The sequence below is a fragment of the Cnephaeus nilssonii genome (assembly GCF_951640355.1).
Source record: "Cnephaeus nilssonii genome assembly, chromosome: X".
Lineage (NCBI taxonomy): Eukaryota > Metazoa > Chordata > Mammalia > Chiroptera > Vespertilionidae > Cnephaeus > Cnephaeus nilssonii.
In genome coordinates, this window is record NC_137071.1 from 24,771,551 (window position 1) to 24,795,876 (window position 24,326).

The 24,326-nt window shown below is 36.9% G+C and overlaps 1 protein-coding gene across 1 annotated transcript in view; it reads left to right on the forward strand.

Moving 5' to 3' along the window:
* The window catches only part of CFAP47 (cilia and flagella associated protein 47), a gene marked incomplete at both ends in the record, with an annotated part of 486,291 nt that extends 464,672 nt beyond the window's left edge, over positions 1 to 21,619 (forward strand). The window contains 4 exons of the mRNA XM_079765682.1: positions 634 to 805; positions 5,092 to 5,253; positions 10,318 to 10,486; positions 21,407 to 21,619. Of these exons, the coding sequence (XP_079621808.1) occupies positions 634 to 805; positions 5,092 to 5,253; positions 10,318 to 10,486; positions 21,407 to 21,619 (716 nt within the window). The remainder of the gene's footprint in view (positions 1 to 633; positions 806 to 5,091; positions 5,254 to 10,317; positions 10,487 to 21,406) is intronic.
* Between the last annotated feature and the right edge of the window lie 2,707 nt (positions 21,620 to 24,326).

The following is a 24,326-nucleotide window of genomic DNA, read 5'->3' on the forward strand; positions in this document are numbered from 1 at the left end:
CCTCACCATCCCATTGTCTGTGTCCATGAGTTATGCACATATGCATACAAGTTCATTTTTTTATCTCTTTCCACCCACCCTCCCCTGCCTTCCCTCTGAGGTTCAACATTCTGTTCATGCTTCATGTCTCTGGGTCTATTTTTGATCATCAGTTCATTTGGTTCATTAGATTCCACATATGAGTGAGATCATGTGGTACTTATTTTTCTCTGACTAGCTTATGTATTATTTAAGCTTAATTCAAATCTTTATAAATTATGTCTATAAGCTTTTAATACATTTATTATATAGAGCATGTCATACTATTTGTACTTTACAATAAATATTGACTATTCATTTCCATTTGTCTATTTCTTATTTTATAAATCTGAATTTTAAAGATTTAAGGATGGTGAGAATTATCTTTGGTGATTATTTTTTTATATTTATTCATTTATTTACCTTTTAACAAAAACATCTTTAGGACTATTATGTACCTGGTAATACACTTGGTATTATGAAACCAAAGCTCAATAACATCTACCCTCTCCCTCCTTCTAAATATCTCTGCATCATTAGTGTTGATATGTAACTGATATCCAATCTATTCATATTTAATTAAATTGAAATGCACTTTAATCTTGATTTTCCTAGGTATACCTATAAAACGTGAATTTGAATATGAAATTCTATATGAATCTGAGGAAGTAAGAGCTGAGTTACAGCCCTCTGTGGCTGTATTTTTGATGAAGAGATCTTACAATATCAAGACTCAAATTATAACATTGGACTTCAACCTGATATTTTCACCAAAGAAACCAATGAAGTAAACCTGCTTTTATCCATTTTTTCTTTAAACAATAGTACTACTATTTTAAACTAATGTTTATTATTCTTTCCATTTTTCTATATTTGGATTGCATTGCTTCTTTGATGCTGTTGAGGCAAATATTTTGGGTTATATTATTTTTGTAGCTGTCAAGCTATAAAAAGTGTCTGATGAGAAATGAGTCCAAATGATTAGAAATCTAAGATATCCTTCCAGAATTGTGACCTCCCTAAGTTCATTAAGGTATTATATTAACAAAAAAGAACAGTCTGCTTTGCAAAATTAAGAAGGTGAGAGGGAATATAATCAATAATATTGTGATAGCTTTGCATGGTGACAGATGGTTATTAGACTTAGGGTGATGATCACATTATAAGGTTTAGAAATGTGGAATCACAAATGTTGTACACCTGAAACAGATCTAATAGTGTGTGCCAACTATATTTTAGTAAAAAAATTTTTTAATGAAAATAAAAAGAAATACTGATTTGGCACTATACATCGCTGACATGATGTTTCTTGATACTTCTCAGAACCATTTCAAATTATGAAAATCCTAAACTATGTTCTTTCTACTTTATAATTGCTGTCATTACCCTTTTACCACCTAAAACCATAACATTGCACATACTCTCTAGTAAGGTTTAAGAGGATTATATTAGAATCTGTTAGAATAGGGAGCTTTAAGTGTCTGTCCACTGTGAAGCCTTATCCAGGGTCTTTATATTTACTTTTTTAGGCAAAATACTTAGTACCTGCAAATGCTGTACATTAGGTCACATCTGAAATAGTGTTTTATTTATATCTTAATGCAGTGATACTTATCAGACCACAATATGCACAAAGTACAAAATGCAACCTGGCAATGAAAAAACAACAATGGAAAGTATTACTTGTGCTTTTAATCATTTCTATAGTTTAACTATGTATCTGATGTAGCCAGACACATATTTAAAGTGATTTTGAATATGTAGTCCAATAACTAAAAGATACCATGGTCGTCTTTAGGAAGCAGAAATAAAACCAAGCTTCAAAAAAAAAAGTACATATAAACATTGACATTATACCCTTTTATCTTCTCTTTCATTTTCATAGTTTTCTATGCTTATTTGTTAGTATTTTTACACACTTAGCTTTGTAGTGTGTTAATTTAGTGATATGGAAATTACCAGCAACAACCATAAGGGGAAAATGTTATCATTAGTGAATATGAGCAGAACCAATGTGAATTTATAGTCATGTAACATTTTGCAGATTTAGAGCTTCTTGGTGAATATTTGAGAAACTTATTTAGGGTAACTTGTATGCACGATTCATAAATTTTTGTGAGTGTTGTGTGGTGTTCTGATGTAGTTTAATAATTCTATTTTGTGCATATGTTTATAAATCCATTTACCTTTGTCATTCCTCCTTCTGTTATATTTGAGATGGTTCACTGCAAGACACAGTTAAATGAGAAAAACTAAAATAAAACCAATAGCTCTAAACTATGAAAAAGTAGAACAAAAATAACTATATCCAAACCATGCTTTACCGAGGTAATTAAAATAAATATTAAATTCAATTCTTGTCTCCCTCGTTGGCAAGGAAAAATGGAAAACAAAATTTTCATGTTTTTTTCAAAAGGAAAATGTAACAAGGTAATTTTTAGCATCCATCCTTTCACAGAATAGCATTATACATAATAAAAATAATGGTCAGGGCTCTAAATGGTGGTTTTACAAAGAATAAAAACAGGAATGTTATTCCTAAAGTTCTTGATCTTTTCTTACTGTAAAAATCAAGGGATTAGCTCTAGCCGGTTTGTCTCGTGGGTAGAGCATCGGCCTGAGGACCAAAGGGTCCCAGGTTCTACTGTGGTCATGAGTATGTACCTCGGTTGCAGTTTCTCCCCCGGCCCGGGCAATCAATGTGTTTCTCTCATTTCGATATTTCTCGCTGTCTTTTTTCTCTCTTCCACTCTCTCTAAAAATAAATGGAAAAATATCCTTGGGTGAGGATTAAAAAAAAAAAAAGTCAAGGGTTTAATACAAATACTTAAGAGATCATTAGTTACTATTGTCATTAATCTGATTATTCTAATTTAACACAGGTCTGAACTTTTTTTTTTAATGGATAAATGATAGATACTATTTGTCTTAGGGCATCTTTAAAAATATTAATTATCTTAGCTCAACTTTTTCCCTGGAAATCTTCACCTGCTCAAGAAATGAACAGAATGGGAACATAACATTCAATTTTACAGAGTTTGGGGGAGACAACTTAGAATAAGAAATATCATATAGGTACATTGTTAGGAATCCACAGTATTGACCATAAAATGGTTCATATGATCATCCCTGAAACTGAGTGGTCTTTCTTGCATGGGCCAAAAAGTTTGACTCAGTGATTTCTCACTAACTCAAAGAATTATCCTGCTGAATGAATTAGTCAACATTGTTCATTTGAACATGTTCATTCATTTATTCAAAAATCACTTAACATCTTCAAAAGAGACAAAAAATTCCTGCACTTTTAGATTGTATAGCCTAGTGAGTATAATAGATGAGAGAATTAAATGTATATGTAAACAATAACATTTAAGATTGTCCTGAGAAGAAAATATAAAAGGGGGGATAGAGAGCTATTAAGAATGCGCATCAGATAAGTGCATAGTTAAGATTCCTTGAAGAGATGATGTCTGAACAAAGACCTTATAGATAGGAAGATCTTGGAAGAGTATTTGAGACAGGAAACAAGTGCAAGAGAACAAGTGGCCTGCATACAAGTTCTAGTATTAAGGAATCCAGTGTTTCTCTAATGCAGTAGTAAGCAAAGGAGAAAGTAAGGTTGGCAAGTTTGGACAGGATCTGATCATATAGTATTTTGAGGCTATGAATTTGTCTGTTATTTTAGAAACAATTGAAAATGACTGAAGGATAAATTGGGGGGGGTGATTTAAGGCAACTTGTGCACATGATTCATAAAATTATGTAAGTGCTGGGTGAGGCTCTGTTGTTGTTTAACAGTTCTATTTTGTACATATATGTGCATATTCATTTACTTCTGCCATTCTATGCTCCAAATGAATTTGGGATGGTTCAAAGGAAGATACAGAGTTAAATAATAAAAAACAAAATAAAACAATAGTTTGAAATTATGGAAGTCCTCTCCTCCTTGGAAGATAGCAAGAGTAGAAGCAGGAAGATGAGTTATCAAATTAGTGCTTTTGAAATAGTGCTGAGAGGAATATAGTTTCATTTACTAAGACAGGAGAGCATGAGAGTGGTATAGTTGTAGCGTTTACATTTTGCATATATGTTTAATAAGATATATCAGTCATCATGGGCTACGTCCACTGTTTCATTTCAGTATATGTTATTGTTACCAGCAACTCTATTGAAGGACTATTTTTAAATTTTTGGCACCATTTTTTAAATAGTATTAATAATGCAGCAATGAACATCCTCATACATATCACTTCTTGAAATAGTCGATGCATATCTCTGGGGAAAATTACTAATCGTGAAATTGCTGGTTTAGTGTGTACAGCTTCAAAATGTGGTATGTTATTGTCCAATTGTTCCCCAAATGGTTAAATACTTTTTTTAAAAAAGATGATGCTTTCTTTTTTTCTTTTTCTTTTCTCTTCTCTTCTTTTCTTTTCTTTTCTTTTCTTTTCTTTTCTTTTCTTTTCTTTTCTTTTTTTAATATATTCTTATTAATTTCAGAGAGGAAGAGAGAGAGAGAGATAGAAACATCAATGATGAGAGATAATCATTGATTGTCTGCCTCCTGTATGCCCCACCCTGGGAATGAGCCTGCAACCCAGGCATGTGCCCTGCCTGACCCGGAATCGAAGCATGACCTCCTGGTTCATAGGTCAATGCTCAACCACTGAGCCATGTAGGCTGGGCCACAGTGTTTCATTTTGAACCAAAAATTCCCATGTGGATCTCCTATTAGCATGACACTTGGGACCATTTGCCAACCTCTCCTCTGCTGGTCACAAAAAATTTTCAGTCAAATCTACATATATTCCTGGATTTTAGTAAATACCTACACAGTAGATAAGATGTGCTACAAAATAATTACCTCAAAAGGAAAATGTTAATATAACCTGTGACCTAAAAATTATAAGTGCAATTAATAGTCATCTACATTTTTTAAGAATTAAAAGTCCCAGTGTTTTACTAAAACCACAATGTTTGCTTAAACTTTGACCTTAGATATAGATCTACTATATTGTATTCTCTTTGCTTGTTTTCCCATAGATTGTGTTATAATCTCTTTTTTTATTCAAGGTCTCAAATTATACTAAAAATAGAGTGTATAACAGATGGGATCTGGAACTTTCCCGTAACATTGATTGCTACTGAGCCTGAGGTGGATGATGTAATTAATATTGAAGGGAAAGGTTTATTTAAGGAAGCTGTTACTGAATTCTGGCTGTCCGGTCGGAAAAGGTAATATATATCAAGCAAGGGTATGCAACTGGTTTTATGAATGTAATTTATGCTAAACTGGTAAACAAAATTTAAGATGAAAAATTCTATTATGTCATCTTTTGCTGGTTAAATCAGCAGTATTGCTTCTATGAGACAAAGCTCTATATGTTTCATAATTTTTATTTAAAACTGAAAATAAGCTCTAAAGGTGAAGACCAAAAAACAAGAAGCAAAAGTAAATAGATATTGAAATTTAGGATAATGTTTCTATTTGTTTTTCAAATGATACTTTAATGTATTTTTGAAAGATAAATGAAATATTTTAGAATGTTTTACAATAAATTTTTATGGTTTGGGATTATCTAAATAGGGATGATTGGGTAACTTATATTGATTCAATTTCTGTATTATTATTCTCCTTAACCATAGATATCTTTGTTATACTTATGATAACGTAGGCACCATGACCACAATCATTTTACCTGTCTCACATGTGAAATGTGTTTTTACAGATTTTTTTTTTAGGGATAATTTGCATACCATAAAGCTCCCCCATTGTAAATGTACCTTTCAGTATTTTTTTTTGAAAATTCAAAGAATTTTCAATCATAACCACATTCCAGGTTTATTACACTCCCATTCCCCCCCCAAAAAAAATTTTCTTTCAAGCCCCTTTGCAGTTAATCCCCATTCCCACGCACAATTTCAGGAAAGCTTTGGTTTGCTCTCTATCTCTATAACGTTACCTTCTCCAGATATTTCATATAAATAAAATCATGCAGTGTGTCTTTTTAAAAACCTTTTTAAAAGCAATTTTAGGTTTACAATGAAATTGACAGGAAGGTACAGAGATTTTTGTGACACGACCTGCCCTACACATGCATAGACAGCCTCCTCCATTATCAACATAGCTCACCAGAATGGTACCATATTTTCCGGTGTATAGGACGACTTTTTAACCCAGGAAAATATTCTCAAAAGTCGGGGATTGTCTTATACACCGGGTGTCATCTTATAGGACGGGTATATCCCAAACTCTATATTTTAACTGGAAAAGTTGGGGGTCGTCTTATACGCCCAGTTGTCTTATATGCCGGAAAATACGGTATATTTTTTTTTAACAAGAATGAACCTACATTGACACATCATGATTACCCAAAGTCCATAGTTTACCTTAGGGTTCACTCTTGATGTTGAACATTCCATGGGTTTGTACAAAAGCATAATGGCATATCCATGATTATATCATACAGTGTATTCTCACTGCCCTAAAAACCCTCTGTGTTCTATCTATTCATCTCTCTTTCTCACCCTTAGCAACCACTAATCTTTCTATTTTCTCCATGGTTTTGCATTTTCCAGAATATCATATAATTGGATTCATACAGTATATAGACTTTTCAGATTTGCTTCTTTTACTTAGTAATATGCATTTGAGGTTTATCCATGTCTTGATAGCTCATTTCTTTTTAGCATTAAATAATACCCCACTGTCTGAATGTACCACAGTTTATTTATCCATTCACCTACTGAAGGATGTCTTGGTTCCTTCCAAGTCTTTGGCAATTATGAAAAAAAGCTGATATAAGAATCTGGGTGCAGGTTTTAGTGTGGATATAAAATTTTCAACTCTTTTGGGTAAATACCAAATAGCACAATTGCTGGATTCTATGGTAAGAGTGTTTTTAGTTCTGTAAGAAATCTCCAAATTGTGTTGTAAAGTGGTTGTACCATTTTGCACTCCCACCAACAATGAATGAATGTTCCTGTTACTCCATTTCCTCACAAGCATTTGATGGTGCCAGTGTTCTGAATTTTGGCCACTCTAATGGAAGTATAGTGGTATCTCATAGTTCTGGTTTACTTTTTCCTGATGACATATGATGGGATGTATTTTTTCAAATGCTTATTTGGTGTCTGCTGATCTTTGCTGAGGTATATGATAAAGTCCTTGCCCCATTTTTAAAATGGGCTGTTTGTTTTCTCATTGTTGAGTTTTAAGAGTTCTTTGTATATTTTTTATAACAGTATTTTATCAGATGTGTCTTTTGTAAATATTTTTACCCTTGATATTATCTTTCATAGAGTAGAACTTTTTAATTTTAATTAAGTTCAGTTTATTATTTATTGCATGAATCGTGTCTTTGCTGTTGTATTTACTGAGGCATCACTATACCCAAGGTCATCTTGATTTTCTTTTATGATAACTTCCAGGAGTTTTATAGTTTTGTGTTTTACATTTAGGTTTACTATACATTTTGACTTAGTTTTTGAGAAGAGTGTAAGGTCTGTTTTTGCATTAATGTTCCAGCACCATTTGTTGAAGAAACTATCTTTGCTCCATTGTATGGCCTTTGCTCCTTGGTCAAAGATCAGTTAACTATATTTATTACTATATCTGGAGTCTCTTAAGTTCTATGACCTATTTATCTATTCTTTCACCAATGCCACACTGTCTCAATTACTGTAACTTTATAGTAAGTCTTAAAGTCAAAGAGTGTCAGTCCTCCAACTTTGCTCTCCTTCAATATTGAGTTGGCTATTGACTCTCTCACCTCTCCCTATGAACTTTAGAATCCATTTGTTGATAGCCATAATATAACTGACTGTGATTTTGATTGGAATAAAATAGAATCTATAGATCAATTGGGAAGACTGACATATTGATGAGTGGGTAGTGATGGGTTTCATGTTACTGGGTCATAGTGAACACATTCCCCACTTGTGCTATATAAGATGTGAGGAGTAGAATAGGTGAAGGTAGCACTTAACTTATTGGTTTTATTCATTTCCAAAACAAATGACTTCCATGCCTGTGTTTCATGATAGCTCATGCTGGTCCCTGTGTGTATCATAAAAATTAACTTCTCAAAGGTACTTGGCATGCCTGGATGCATTCTATGTACTTAGTTCAAAATGAATGATGGACAGTTAAATGTATGTTTGGAGCTCTCACATTGGATAGGAATGGGTTTAACTTAGCCATTTTTTAAAAATATATATATATTTTTATTGATTTTAGAGAGAGAAGAAGGGAGAGGGATATAGAGATAAAAACATCTATGAGAGAGAAACATTAATCGGCTGCCTCCTGCACATTCCCTACTGGGGATCAAGCCTGCAACCTGGGCATGTGCCTTGACCTGGAATCAAACCAGTGACCTCTTGGTTCATGGGTCGACGCTCAACCACTGAGCCAAACTGGCTTGGCACACTTAGCTATCTTGAATCCATTGTAGTCTTATTTACAACTTCCAAAAATATTTCAGTTATTAGATATTTTGGTTTAAATGTAAATTGATTTAATGCATTCAAAAAAATTTTCAGGGTTGGTGAAATAGTTTCATCTGATTTCCTCATTAACAATAATTTGCTGAAATGTAGTATTGGAACAAAACAACATTTGGAATAAGACACCCAAATTATATTTTTCAATTATAAACAATGTTGTAACAAAATTTGCTACTCCTAATTCCATATGTAGTTCCTTTCATTCCAACCCATTTTATACAATATAGTAAAACCAATATCTTTAAAATAATGTTATTAACATGCATATAACTTCTCTTGTAAAAAGCATTTGATAGTTCTGTGTTTCTTAGCCAAGGTAGCATCTAAATTATATATGCAGTTCATCATGGTCCTAGCCCACTCAGACCTTCAAGATTGCCTCTCTTTGCTGTCTAGAATAGATCTTCTTTTTCAGTCATATGGGGGAAAAAGTAACTATTCTCAGAGCCTGTCTTATCCATTACTCTTTCTCACTTGTCTTCATTTTCTTTCTGCTTCTAAATGCCCTTCTTATCACCTCTCCAACTTTTTGAATTCTACTCTTAAACTCCTATAGTATTGTGTAAATCAGTAATCATTGTTTTTCTTCTAATGCATCTGCCTTTTCTTTCCAGCCAAGTTAGATATATATTGCTTAGACAATATAAAGGTGTTTTTTTTTTTCTTTCTTTCTAATGTCTCCTCTGTCTTTTGTACTTCCAGTACTGGACTTTGTTCAGAATTGGAATATGTATCAATGCCTAGCACTAGTAATAACATGTTTTAAAACAAAAACAATCATGATGATAACTACATTAATTTGTATAAATCCTTATATAGTACTGTTCTCACTGATTGAATGACTTTATAGGAATTAACTTCATTTAACAGATATGAAAACTAAGATACAAAAAAGCTAAGTAAAGTGCCTGAAGTCATGCATATAGATAGAGCTACAATTTCAATCTAGGCCATCAATATCCAAAGTCCACTTTTTCAAACCATCTGCCATGATAATCAATACATATTTGCTGAATGGATGAGTAAGTCCCAACCTGAACCTCCCATATCTTCTTCTATGTTTCACTGGTGGATCTGTTCTTCTACCTGCATCTCCCCTGTCAGTTTGGATTTAATTTCTCACATACAACCTTCCATGCACTTTGCCTCTCTCCAGCTTTGTTCTACCAAGAAGTTCCTCAACTTCTTTCACAGCTTTCATTGCAAATGTAATCAACCTTGACAGGAAGATGGTCACTTGAATCTTAAATGTCACTCAGTTCACTTCAGATCATAGCAACCTATCTTCTGGCCCAAGAATCTTTAATGAACCTGTAAACTACTTTCATCTCACTTCACACATGTAAAATGAAAGGAGAGTGAGCAAATATCACATTGAAATAAAAGTAAAAACAATAGCTTTACAATAGCTGTTGAGGTGAGACATTTCAGATATTAATTTATTTACAAATAACTGAATTTTCATTTGGGGCATTGAGTTATTCCAATTTGTATAGCAAAATAATTTTATTCTTTGTAGACAATAAATATAAGATGTGATTGAAAAAATCTTTAAGATTCCATTTTGTCACCCTAGGAAGAATGACACCCTTCAGTAATTTTTAAAATACCTCCTTGCTTTTACTTTGTAAGCATTCCAAAAGTTACAAGTATCAGACTCACCACTGCATGGCAGCATTAGTGTTTCACTGCAGTCCATTACAGAAGGATATAAACTCTATTCATCAAGTTCTGACAAGGAAAATGGGGTAATGATCAAATTTAAAGGTGATACTTAAATTTTTGTTTCAGATATTCTGATGACTTCGTTGCATACTTCCTACCTGACAGTGATCCTGAGTTTTTTGTAAAACCTGAATCTGGAGAAATTCCTCCTTTTGACAGTGATGGGATTACCCTCATAGTGGGTTTTAAACCCCACATGTATGGCAGAAAATATAAAGCAAGATTAGTAATACAGGTGAGTTCTATAAAGGCAATTGTCATGGATGTTTGATGTCCCTTAAAGGCATTAAGTGATCTAGGGAAGAAAGGTTACACCCAATGGTCACAGATAAAGAATAGCAACACGCCCGGCAGGCATTGCTCAGTGGTTGAGTGTCGACCTATGGACCAGGAGGTCACGGTTTGATTTCCGGTCAGGGCACATGTCCAGGTTGTGGGCTCGATCCCCAGTGTGGGGCATGCAGGAGGCAGCCAATCAATGATTCTCTCTCATCATTGATGTTCCTATCTCTCTCTCTCCCTCTCTCTTCCTCTCTGAAATCAATAAAAATATATTTTTTAAAAAGAGCAACATTATCTTGCAAAAGTCAACATATTTTAACTGCTCTGTCTTATTTAAATTTTCTTTTGTCCAGTAAAGAACTTTTAATTATGGACTATAACAAAAAATTGTCATCACCAGTGGGAAATAAGAAATGATTTTCCTTCCATATAAAGGAAACATGGAAGAGACAAATGATGACTGCAAAGTGATTTGTATAGTAACAATGTTTTCTATAATAACCTATTCAAGAACTTTAGGTGATTTGACTTAGAGATTTTCAGAATCTTTAATTAAGGCATAACGTATTGTCAAAATGTTAAAGTATAAAATGGAGGAAATTAAATAGAATGTAAAATTTATTTTGAATTGAGAAAACATAATATGAAATAGGCCATTAATATAAAGTCACCATTTCATTAAGAGTTAACATAATGGAATACTATGCAGCAGTAAAAAAGAAGGATATCTTACCCTTTGAGACAGCATGGAGGGACCTGGAGAGTATTATGCTAAGTGAAATAAGCCAGTCAGAGAAAGATATCCTTCTTTTTTACTGCTTCATAGTATTCCACTCATCTGTGGAATCTAATGAACAAAATAAAGTGATGAAAAAAATAGATCCAGAGATGACATGGAAGTATGGAACAGACTGACGAGAGAAGGGGAAGGAAGAGATTAACCGAAAAATTTATATGCATAACCCATGGACACAGATAATAGTGCAGTGAGGGGGGGAGGAGTGAGGTGGAAGGAGTCAATGGGGGGGGAGGGGAACATCTGTAATACTTTCAGTAAAAGGTTTTGAGTGGGCCAGGGTCGCATACCTATGACATGAGGCCATAATGTATCAAAAGAGATTTTTATTTCAGGCACCTGGGTGCAGGTGGGCTGAGTCTGACAAAAAGGAGTCAGCAGAGACTGAAGGGGACTGCAGACTTTTATTAATCCTTGCTGGCTGCAAGCCGTTCTGCTGACATAAGGATCCGGTCCATCCTTGGCTCCTCCCTGTGCCAGATGGCTAGTTGTTATCTAGGCTATGCGGTGTTCAAGGCTGCAACCTTTCTGCAAGATATCTGCTAAGCATAATAAGTTTTCACTGCCCTGTTTTATTCTCTTTAACCCTTTCATTCAGCAATAAAGATAATTTTTAAAGTTATTATAAACATAATTTTGAAAATTTGTCCAGTAAGCAAAATTTCTCCATAAAATTTTACACATATATTTTACTAAGAACATTTAGGCTGAAGATAACTTTCAAATTATTTATGAAAAAAAATACCACTGTCTATTTCAGTAGCACAGGCACAAAGGACATATAGTCATGTTTCATGATACAATTTTTGATGCCAAAGTGATAGCTAGGCTTCTAAATAAGACACTAATTAGGAAATGCTGTGGTCAGAAAAATGTGTTGTTACTGCTTCAATGAACAGAGAAAAGAATAATGTTGAGTATTGCTTGAGAAAAGTATTTGTATTGGTCATCTTTCTGAGAGTTCTTGTAGCCCAGGTAAATAAAAGATAAAGCTTCTGGAGTCTTGCTGCATTGATACTTGATTTAAAATGATCAAGTAGGTGTACCTACTTCTCAAGAAATAAGAGCACGCTTTTTATCTAAGGAGATTAAAGGACATCTTTAAAATGAGATTTCCAGCAAAATGCGAGAAAAAAGATGGCGACCAGAAGGGAGGTAGGGAGAGAGATAGTGTAAGTGAGGAACCCATAGAGGAGAGTGTAGACATGTGTAGTGTGTGTGTGTATGATCTAGGGTCAGTTAGATTCTGCAGGTCTTCCAAGGGGCTCCCTAACCGGGCAGTCCTAGACGGCAGAGCCCCGTGCACAAAGCGGACACTACTCGGTGGCTGGTGCTGACGCGGAGACCACGCCATCTTGAGAAACAGAGCTGCCTGAGACTCGGATCCTGGCTTCAGACACAAACCAGGACCCTGCAGCCACTGGGGACAGAGAACTGCTATCACAGCCTCAGACCAACAAACAACAAGAACCCATACTTCCCCGCAGATTTCCGTGAGTCAAAGAGCCTATCCCCCTCCCCGCAGGCTCGCAGATAACGCCATAATAACTGATAGACCCGCCCCTTGCCCAAGCTGCAGAGCGCCCGCGCATGGATGCACTCCCCTTTAGGGAATTTGGTGCTCGGGACAGAAGCAGCTCCCCTTTGGGGAAATCTGACAGTGCACATTGAGGGCTCCCCTTCGGGGAATTTGGTGGAATTTGGCTTGAGGGTAACAGCTCCCCTTCGGGGAATCTTAGAGCAAGCACAGAGGGGCTCCCCTTTGGGGAATTTGGCTCTCAGGATGGACTCTGCCCCCCTTCGGGGAATCTGGGAGAGTGCACGGAGGCAGCTCCCCTTCAGGAATTTGAGAGTGTGCGAAGCCCTAGCTGGTTTGGCTCAGTAGAGAGAGCACGCATAGGACACAGCTCCACTTCAGGGAATTTGGAACGCTGGACACAGCTACCTGGGATCCCTGACTCACAGCACATTCACACTAAGAGCCAGTGACCCCAATTGTTGGTGCATGCACACACAGGGACCCTGATTCTCAATGAGAAATCACACGAGGCAACAGAGACTCTGACACTCGATTCTTGGTGCAGACACAGGGAAACTCTGACTCCTGGCACATGCTAAGGATCTCATTTTCGGCACAAACCAACAGTGTGGTACAGACAGGGCCCCTGATTCTAAGTGTGCACACGAGACCACACAAAACACTGGGGACACTGACCCTGGGCGAATCTGGTTCCCACCAACCAACGGCAGCCACACATCCTAGTGTCAGAGCACTTCAGTGAAACTCGGGTGGAGCGAAGTCCCCACAGCACACAGCCCAAGTCCACGCAAACTGAAGCTTGAGCTTTCTGGTGATAGTCAGAATTGGGAGACAAAATAACTCACAGAGGAAAGAAAATGTGGAGTCGCCAAGAACGGAAATTAGTGAAACTGAAGCTTGCAACATGACCGAAAAAGAGTTCAGAGTAATGGTCGTGGAATTTATACACCGGATGGATGAGAAATTCAACAACTTATGCAAGAATCAGGAAGAAATGAAAAGTGATATAACTACAATCAAAAACACCATAGAAAGTTTCAACAGTAGACTAGAAGAAGCAGAGGACCGAATTAGTGAGTTAAAAGATCAGGTACAGAAACAAGCTCAATCTGAACAGCAATTGGAGAAAAAAATTAAAAAGCAGGAGGAAAGCCTAAGAGAGCTTCGGGACAACATGAAACGAAGTAACATGCGTACAATAGGGCTGCCAGAAGGACAAAAAGAGCAGGGATTAGAAAATCAATTTGAAGAAATAATGACAGAAAACTTCCCGGATATGGGAAAGATAAAAGTTACACAAGTACAGAGAGTCCCAAGCAGGATCAACCCCAAAAGACCCACACAAAGACATGCCATAATTTCAATGGCAAATATAAATGATAGAGAATATTAAAGGCGGCAAGAGAGAGACAGAGAGTTACCTACAAAGGAACACCCATCAGATTGTCAAATGATTACTCAACAGAAACACAACAAGCTAGAAGAGAATGGAAGGAGGTATACAAAGTGTTGCAAAGCAAAGGACTGAATTCAAGAATACTATATCCAGCAAGGCTATCAATCAAAATTGAAGGGGAAATCAGGTCCTTCGAAGACAAAAAAAGTCTCAGGGAGTTTATCACCACCAAACCAGCAATGCAAGAAATGCTAAAGGGAATACTGTAAAAAGAAGAAATAAACAGGTAAGAAGGAATACAGACACAAAAATAGATATGACTACAAACAAATACCTTTCAGGAATAACTTTAAATGTAAACGGACTAAATGCTCCAATCGAAAGACATCGAGTGGCTGAATGGATAAAAAAACATGACCCATATATATGCTGTCTACAAGAGACCCACCTCAGAACAAGAGACTCACACAGATTGAAAGTGAAGGGATGGAAAAATATCTTTCAGGCAAATGGAAATGAAAAAAAAGCTGGGGTAGCAATACTTATATCTGACAAAATAGACCTCAAAGTAAATGCCATAACAGGAGATAAGGAAGGCCATTTCATAATACTAAAGGGAGAAATCCATCAAGAAGAAATAATTCTGGTAAATATATATGCACCCAATATAAGAGCACCCAACTACATAAAAAAACTCCTGGAGGATATCAAGGGAGAGATTAATAGCAATGCAATCATAGTAGGAGACTTTAATACCCCACTATCAACATTGGACAAATCCTCTAAAAAACAATCGGCAAAGAAACATCAATCCTAAATGACTCACTAGACCAGATGGAATTAATTGACATCTTCAGAATATTTCACCCCAAAGCCACAGAATATATATTCTTCTCAAGTGCACATGGGTCATTTTCAAAGATAGACCATATTGTGGGTCACAGGCAAAGTCTCTTCAAATTCAAGAAGATAGAAATTATATCAAGCATCTTCTCAGATCACAGTGGCATAAAACTGGAAATCAACTACAATAAATACAATCCAAAGAAATCAAACACATGGAGACTAAACAGCATGCTATTAAACAAGGACTGGGTTACCAGAGAGATCAGGGAAGAAATAAAAAACATCATGGCAACAAATGACAATGAAAACACAACAATCCAAAATCTATGGGACATAGCGAAAACAGTCTTGAGAGGGCAGTTCATAGCTCTACAAGCCTATTGCAAAAAACAAGAAACAATGGTAATAAATTACCTAACCCTACAACTCAAAGAGTTAGAAAAAGAGCAGCAAGAAAAGCCCAGTGTAACCAGAAGGAACGAAATAACAAAGATCAGAGCGGAGATAAATGACATAGAGACCAAAGAAACAATACAAAAGATCAACAAAACCAAGAGCTGGTTCTTTGAAAGGATAAACAAGATTGATGGACCTCTAGCCAGGCTCACCAAGAAGCAAAAAGAGAAGACCCAAATAAACAAAATCAGAAATGAAAGAGGTGAAATAACAACAGACCCCGCTGAGATACAAAGGATTGTTACAAAATACTATTAACAACTCTATTCCAACAAACTGGACAACCTGGAGGAAATGGACATATTCCTAGAAAAATATAACCTTCCAAAAATCAATCAGGAAGAATCTGAACAGCTCAATAGGCCTGTAACTATGGAAGAAATTGAAGCAGTCATCAAAAAGCTTCCAGCAAACAAAAGTCCAGGGTCTGACGGCTTCACAGGAGAGTTTTACCAAACATTCAAGGAAGAACTAAAACCTATCCTCCTCAGACTATTCCAAAAAATTCAAGAGGAAGGAACACTTCCAAGCTTCTTCTATGAAGCAAGCATCACCCTAATACCAAAACCAGATAAAGACAACACAATGAAAGAGCATTACAGACCAATATCCCTGATGAACATAGATGCCAAAATCCTCAACAAAATTCTAGCAAATCGGCTCCAGCAGTACATCAGGAAGATCATACACCATGACCAAGTAGGATTTATCCCAGCAATGCAAGGATGGTACAATATCCACAAATCAATAAACGTGATACATCACATAAACAAATTGAGAGATAAAAATCACATAGTCATATCAATTGATGCAGAAAAAACATTTGACAAAATCCAACACACTTTTTTGATAAAAACTCTCAACAAGGTGAGAATAGAAGGCTCATACCTCTACATAATAAAAGCTATATATGATAAACCCACAGCAAACATCATACTCAATGGACAAAAACTAAAACCATTTCCCCTAAGAACAGGAACAAGACAGGGGTGCCCACTCTCACCCCTCCTGTTTGACATAGTACTGGAAGTATTAGCCATTGCAATTAGACAAGAAGAAGAAATAAAAGGCATCCAAATTGGAAAAGAACAAGTAAAGCTGTCTTTTCAGATGACATAATATTGTACATAAAAATCTGAAAGACTCTGTCAAAAAACTATTAAAATTAATAAATGAATTCGGCAATGTAGCAGGATACAAAATTAACGCCAAGAAATCTATGGCCTTTCTATATACCAATAGTGAACTTACAGACAGAGAGACTAAAAAGGCAATCCCATTTACCATCGCACCAAAAAAATTAAGATACCTAGGAATAAACTTAACTAAGGAGGTAAAGGACCTATACGCGGAAAACTACAGGACACTGAAAAAAAGAGATAGAGGAAGACGTAAACAAATGGAAGAACATACCATGTTCATGGATTGGTAGAATCAACATCATTAAAATGTCCATACTACCCAAATCAATCTACAGATTCAATGCACTCCCCATTAAAATACCAATGGCATATTTCACAGACCTTGAAAGAACTCTCCAAAAATTCATCTGGAATAAAAAAAGACCCCAGATAGCCACAGCAATCCTGAGAAAGAAGAATAAAGTAGGAGGGATCTCAATACCAGATTTCAAGCTGTATTACAAAGCCACTATTCTCAAAACAGCCTGGTACTGGCACAAGAACAGACATAGATCATTGGAATAGAATAGAGAATCCAGATATTGACCCAAACCACTATGCTCAATTAATATTTGACAAAGGAGGCATGAACATACAATGGAATAAAGACAGTCTCTTCAATAAATGGTGTTGGGAAAATTGGACAGATACATGCAAAAAAATTAAGCTAGATCACCAGCTTACACCATACACAAAAATAAACTCAAAATGGATACAGGACTTAAACATAAGACGGGAAACCATATAAATACTAGAGGAATCCACAGGCAGCAAAATCTCAGACATATGCCAAAAGAACTTCTTCACCAATACTGCCCCTAGGGCAATGGAAGCTAAAGAGAAAATAAACAAATGGGACTACATCAAAATAAAAAGCTTTTTTACAGCAAAATAAACTATCAACAAAACAACAAGAAAGCCCACTGCATGGGAGAATATATTTGCAAATGGTATCACTGATAAAGGTTTAATCTCCAACATCTACAGGCAGCTTATACAACTTAATAAAAGGAAGATAAATGATCCAATAAAAAATTGGGCAACGGACCTAAATAGAATCTTTTCAAAAGAAGACAGCAGGAAGGCCAAGAGACACATGAAAACATGCTCAACATCATTAATTATCTGAGAGATGCAAATCAAAACAACAATGCGGTACCATCTCACACCTGTCAGAATGGCTATCATCAACAAATCAACAAAGGACAAGTGTTGGCGAGGATGCGGAGAAAAAGGAACCCTCGTGCACTGCTGGTGGGAATGCAGACTGGTGCAGCCACTGTGGAGAACAGTATGGAGTTTCCTCAAAAAACTGAAAATGGAACTCCCATTTGACCCAGTAATCCCACTCCTAGGAATATATCCTAAGAAACTGGGAACACCAATAAGAAAGGATATATGCACCCCTATGTTCATAGCAGCACAATTTACAATAGCTAAGATCTGGAAACAGCCTAGGTGCCCATCAGCAGATGACTGGATCAGAAAACTATGGTACATCTACACAATGGAATACTATGCTGCCATAAAAAAGAAGGAATTCTTACCATTTGCAGCAACCTGTATGGAATTGGAGAACATTATGCTGAGTGAAATAAGCCATTCAATGAAAGAAAAATACCACATGATCTCACTCATTTATGGATAATAAAGAACATTATAAACTGTCAAACAAAAAATAGATACAGAGGCAGTAAAGCATCAAACAGTCTGTCAAATTACAGCAGGAAGGTTAGGGAGAGGTGGGGAAGATAAGAGATCAACCAAAGGACTTGTATGCATGCATATAAACATAACCAATGGACGCAAAACTCTGAGGGTGAGGGCATATATGGGAGTGGTGTGGGGGGGCAATGGTAAGATATGTACTCATATAATACCTTAATTAAAAAAAATTGAAAATAAAATAAAATGAGATTTCCAAATTAAAATGGTGTTCATTTTTTGCCTGGCTGGTGTGGCTCAGTGGTTGAGCATGGTTCTATGAACCAGGAGGTCACGGTTTGATTCCCAGTCATGGCACATGCCCAGGTTGCAGGCTCAATCCCAGTGTGGGGTGTGGAGGAGGCAGCTGATCTATGATTCTCTGTCATCATTGATGTTTCTATCTATCCTTCTCTCTCTGAAATCAATAAAAATATATTTTTAAAAATGTTTTAAATAAAATGGTGTTCATTTTATCTAGTGTACAGTGGACATTTCTGAAATTAAATACTTAGGAGACTTTGCCAACAAAATCTGTGCCTCATTTCCCTGTGTTGATTTGACAATTTAATCACTGGCAGTGGAACTGAAGGTTTTTTGTGAGAATAAGTTGGTATATGTCATCAGCTGAGAACATGACACTTAGTCATGAAGTGGTACAGTTTGATAAAGGTTATGTGTGAGAAATTGAAATTGAAACATGTTGGTTCTCTTTTTATTATGGAAAATTCCAAATATGTGTAGAAATAGAATAATTCATATTCATGCACTTATCATATAGTATGAACATATCAACTCATGGCCAATTCTACTTTAAGTTTATTCCCACCCCCTTCCCAACTTTCCATAGTATTTTGAAGAAAATACCAGACATCCTGTTATCTGCCAATATTTTCTTTTAATCTCTAAAAGACAAAAATCATAACCACCTTCAGGCACAGTGGGTCCACCTGAGTGAGCTATATGAAGGGATGTACACTCCTATCTGAAATCTAGCTATGCATAAGGATTTTAGAGAGAGGGGAAGAGAAAGAAAGACAGAAGAAGATAAAAACATATTGATGTGAGAGACAGACATCGATTGCCTGCCTCCCGTTTGTGCTGTGACCAGGAATTAAACCTGCAACCTTCTGGTATACAGGATGATGCTCCAACTAACTGAGCCACCCAGCCAGGGCAGTGTAGATCTCTTGATGTAGCTTATCCATTTGCTCTCATGAAGCCGGTTGCTTGTAAATGTAAAAACTTACAATCACCAACATGTAGTTTTGTTTTTCAGATTGAACATCTTATGAAGTAAAATGTTACTTAACTCAATTGTTATAATGGGTTATTGGTTTGTTCTAATTTTGACTCATTGATTCTGAATACATAATTATAAACACTAGATAGAAGTGCCAATTATTATTAAAACTAGAAGCCCAATGCACGAAGATTTGTGCTAGAAGGGCCTTCCTTTCCTTGGCTGCCGGCACCGCCTTTCCACTCAGGCCCAGCCCCGGAACCACTTCTTTCCGCTCCTGCCCTGCCTTCCCACGCTGCCCAGAGGCCCTGAGAGACCGGGAGGGGGGCAGAATGCCTGCATCGTCACCATGGCGACGACAAGTGACCTGCCTGCCTCAGTCGCTCAGCGCCTGTATATACAAATTAACCTCCATCTTTGTTGGGTTAATTTGCATATCACTCCTGATTGGCTGGTGGGTGTAGCAGAGGTATGGTCAATTTACATTTTTGTCTATTATTAGGTAAGATAGGGCCATTCCAGATGTGCAAGCAATGCCTGCATTTAACATTCTGATAGATGTTAATCCCTGATGTTACCACAATACTCACTTGGCCTAGATGTATCCTAAATGAGTTTTCTGAACATATATGGTATAAATCTTACTGCAAGGAGGACATCCTAGATCAGTGGTCAGCAAACTGCGGCTTGCAAGCCACATGCGGCTCTTTGGCCCCTTGAGTGTGGCTCTTCCACTAAATACCACGTGCGGGTGCACACAAACAATGTGATTGAAACTTGGTGGCCCATGCACAGAAGTCGGTTTTCGGTTCTCAAAAAAAATTTCAATCATTGTACTGTAGATATTTGGCTCTGTTGACTAATGAGTTTGCCTACCACTGTCCTAGATGAACACGTAGCATCAGGAAATTCTGAAAGAGCAATGGGATTTAAGCATGAGCATAAACATGCAGAAAAAGCTAGCCTGCTTAATTTAATATTGCCATCCTCTGAATAATGCAGAAGAAATGAACGATTTTAAAATGAATCCCTGGCCCTCACTGGTTTGGCTGCAGATTGAAGGGTCCCGGGTTTGATTCCAGTCAAGGGCACATACAGGAGGCAGCCAATCAATGATTCTCTCTCATTATTGATGTTTCTATCTCTCTCTCCCTCCCTCTCTGAAATCAATAAAAATATATTTAAAATAAAATAAAATGAATCCCTGTATAAGTTGTACTGACTTGGATTTAGATTGTGATTGTCATTAATAATTTTACACCATGCTCATTAATATCACATTGTTATATCAATTATGTACTTTCATAATCTAAAACAAGAGGCACCACATTTCTTATCAGTTAGTTCTATAGCCACACTCAAATTCTCACGTATAGGTTCACCTTGCAAGGTATTGTTTCCATTAGCTATAGTTTCTGCTGGGCAACAGTTTCATGAAAACCAATAGATTGCTTCTGCTTACATCAGATGGAAGCTTAGTTTGTTCACAGGGCAGAACTCTGTGAGAGCCTTTTTAGTGAATGCATAAAACCAAATGCTTTCCTAAATTTATTTTCCATGTTAATTATTTGCTTTTATCTGTGCTATTTCAGTTTGTACCTTTCCTATACCTTACATGAAGAAGAGAGGTATTAATTTGGTAAACTTTTTCCTATAGTTTTCTCAGTCCCTGCATATTTTGTATAAAATTTCTTCTTCTCTTTGTTTCCAGACAGCCGATATGTACTATTTGTATGCTGTCAATGGATTACCCCAAAGCACCAAGTCACCAAAGAATGTCAAAGCCAAAATTGATGCAACTAACAAGAAGTTTGATGACAGGCCAGTTACTCAGCACCATTTTATCCAAGAAAATAATAACATGGTAAGGACAGGGGTGTCCTCTACCATCAAGGGTGCTTCTTTGATGTTGAAGAATAAATAAAGTTTTTTCCCCAAAATATTTCTTGGTCTTAAGTAGAATTGAAAATACTTTCATGATTGTTATTTCATTTTTTTTTACTTTCTGAGGAATAATATTTCAATTATAATAGGCCTTATATATTTTATTTTTTATGTTAAATGTGTTATCTGAATATGTTTTACCTAATTTCTGGGTTAATGGAGTGGATGCAAATGTTGGAATTGATTTACTTTTTTAAAAATTGATTTTTACAGGGAGAAACATCGATTTGTTGTTCCACTTATTCATGCATTCATTAGTTGATTTTTGTGTGCGCTGACTGGGGACTGAACCCACAACTTCAGCATATTGGGATGATGTTATCACCAACTAAGCTACCCGGCCAGGGCCTGTAGCTATTTTTAAATTGCGTAAGCAAGAGGTACATAGAATGTTACAAACCATACTTACCCAGATTTCTCAGTGAGCACAGAAACTCTTTGCTTTCTAAATGTGTTTTTTTTCACCTCGAAGCCATAATATTCTTCACATGACATAAAATGTTACATAGTAATAGCTCATGATCTCTTTTTATTTTATTGATGACAGTATTACAGATGTCTCCTATTTTCTCCCTTTTTGCCCCCCAACCCCAATCTCCCCAGGCCTTCCCCATACTATTGTCTGTGTCCATGGGTTATGCATATATGTTCTTCGGTTAATCTCTTCCCATCCCTTCTGCCCGCTTCCCACTGAAATCTGTTATTCTGTTTCATTCATCTATGCCTCTGGTCCTATTTTGTTCATCAGGTTTTTTTTTTTTGTTCATTAGAATCCACATATAAATGAGATCATGTGATACTTGTTTTTCTCTGACTGGCTTATTTCACTTAGCATAATGCTCTCCAGATCCCTCCATGCTGTCTCAAAGGGTAAGAGATCCTTCTGTTTTACAACTGCATACTATTTCATTGTATAAATGTACCACAACTTTTTTTTATCACTTTTAAAATACAGGAGTACATTTATAGTAAAACTGAAAAATGTGACTTTGATGACAATACTCTATTACTGGAGTTGCTTAATTTCTCATGTTGGTGTTGCTTATGAGTCTTCAAAACATTAAGGGCAAAATTAGCATATAAGATGGAAGGATTCACCATTTCTTATATATATTATTTGAACTATTATGTGCTATCCAATGGATTTTTAAATTTCAGTTATTGTGTTTTTCAATTTGAAAATTTCTATTTGGTTCCTCCTTAAATCACCTATTTCTCAGCTATCTTTCTGTTTCTTTGCTGAGACTCTATTGTTTCAGACATGTTCACAATTGCTTATTGAAGATTTTATTTTATTGTTTGTCAAAGATGGCTGCTTTAAAATCTTTGTCAGATCATTCTAACATTTCTGCCCATTTGGTGCTGGCACTTATAGTATTTTTAATTCAAATTAAAATCTTTCTGGTTATTGATATGAAGAAGGAACTTTATTTGAAACATTTTTGGTATTCTGTTACGAGATCCTGAATCTTATTTAAACCTTCTATTTGTAGTTGGTTTCATATACTAGCAAGCCAGCAGGAGAAGATGAGACACCGATTTGTTACTGCCAAGTGAGGGTAGAAGTCCAGGTTTTTCTCTCAGCCTCCATTGATGCTCATGCTCCCCACTGGGTTTCCAATGACAGTTCTATGACTGGAGGGCTAGGATGCCTAGTTCTTATTCCTCACATGGCCTCTGGTGACAGCACAAGGAGGGTGTCCTCATCATGAGTGAGCGGTGGTGGCAGTCCTGTCTCTCCACCAACCCAGTTGGAAGGGGCAGGACATCTTATTACTACAGGTTATGAATAGTTGTTCAGGCCTTTCATGCAGTCTCTCTAGCAGTGTGGGGAACAGAGCCTTCTTACTACCTAGCAGGGATGAGTATGAAAGCTACTCTAGTGGGCAGTAGTGGAACTTCATTACAGCCTGGCAAGGGTGAGTGTAAACATGTAGGCTTCCATTTGGCTCTAACTGGTTAGTGTGAAACCATAGTTTTTTCAATGGTATCTCACTGCAGTAGAGAAGTTAATGTCTCAGTTGTCTGCTAGGCTGACCTTTTCCTGGTCCTTTCTTGAGTTCCAAGGTTGTCTTTAACTGGTCTGTTTTCTCTCCAACTTTCATAGTTATATATATATTAGAGGCCCAGTGCACGAAATTTGTGCATGGGAGGGGGTGTCCCTCAGCCCACAATGCACCCTCTCCAATCTGGGACCTCTCAAGGGATGTCCAACTGCCCTCTCACAATCCAGGACTGCTGGCTCCCAACGGCTCGCCTACCTGCCTGCCTGATTGCCCCTAACTGCTTCTGCCTGCCAGCCTGATCACACCCTAACCACTCCCCTGCCAGCCTGATCGATGCCTAACTGCTCCCTTGCAGGCCCAATTGCCCCTAACTGCCCTCCTCTGCCAGCCTGGTCACCCCTAACTACCCTCCCCTGCAGGCCCGGTCGCCTCTAACTATCCTACCCTGAAGGCCTGGTCTCCCCCAACTGACCTCCCCTGCTGTCCCAGTAAACCCTAACTGCCCTCCCCTGCCAGCCTGGTCGTCCCCAACTGGCCTCCCCTGCAGTCTTGGTCACCCCTAACTGCCCTCCCCTGCAGGCCTGATCACCCCCAACTGTCCTCACCTGCTGGCCTGATCGCCCACAACTGCTCTCCCCTGCTGGCCATCTTGTGGTGGCCATCTTGTGTCCACATGGGGGT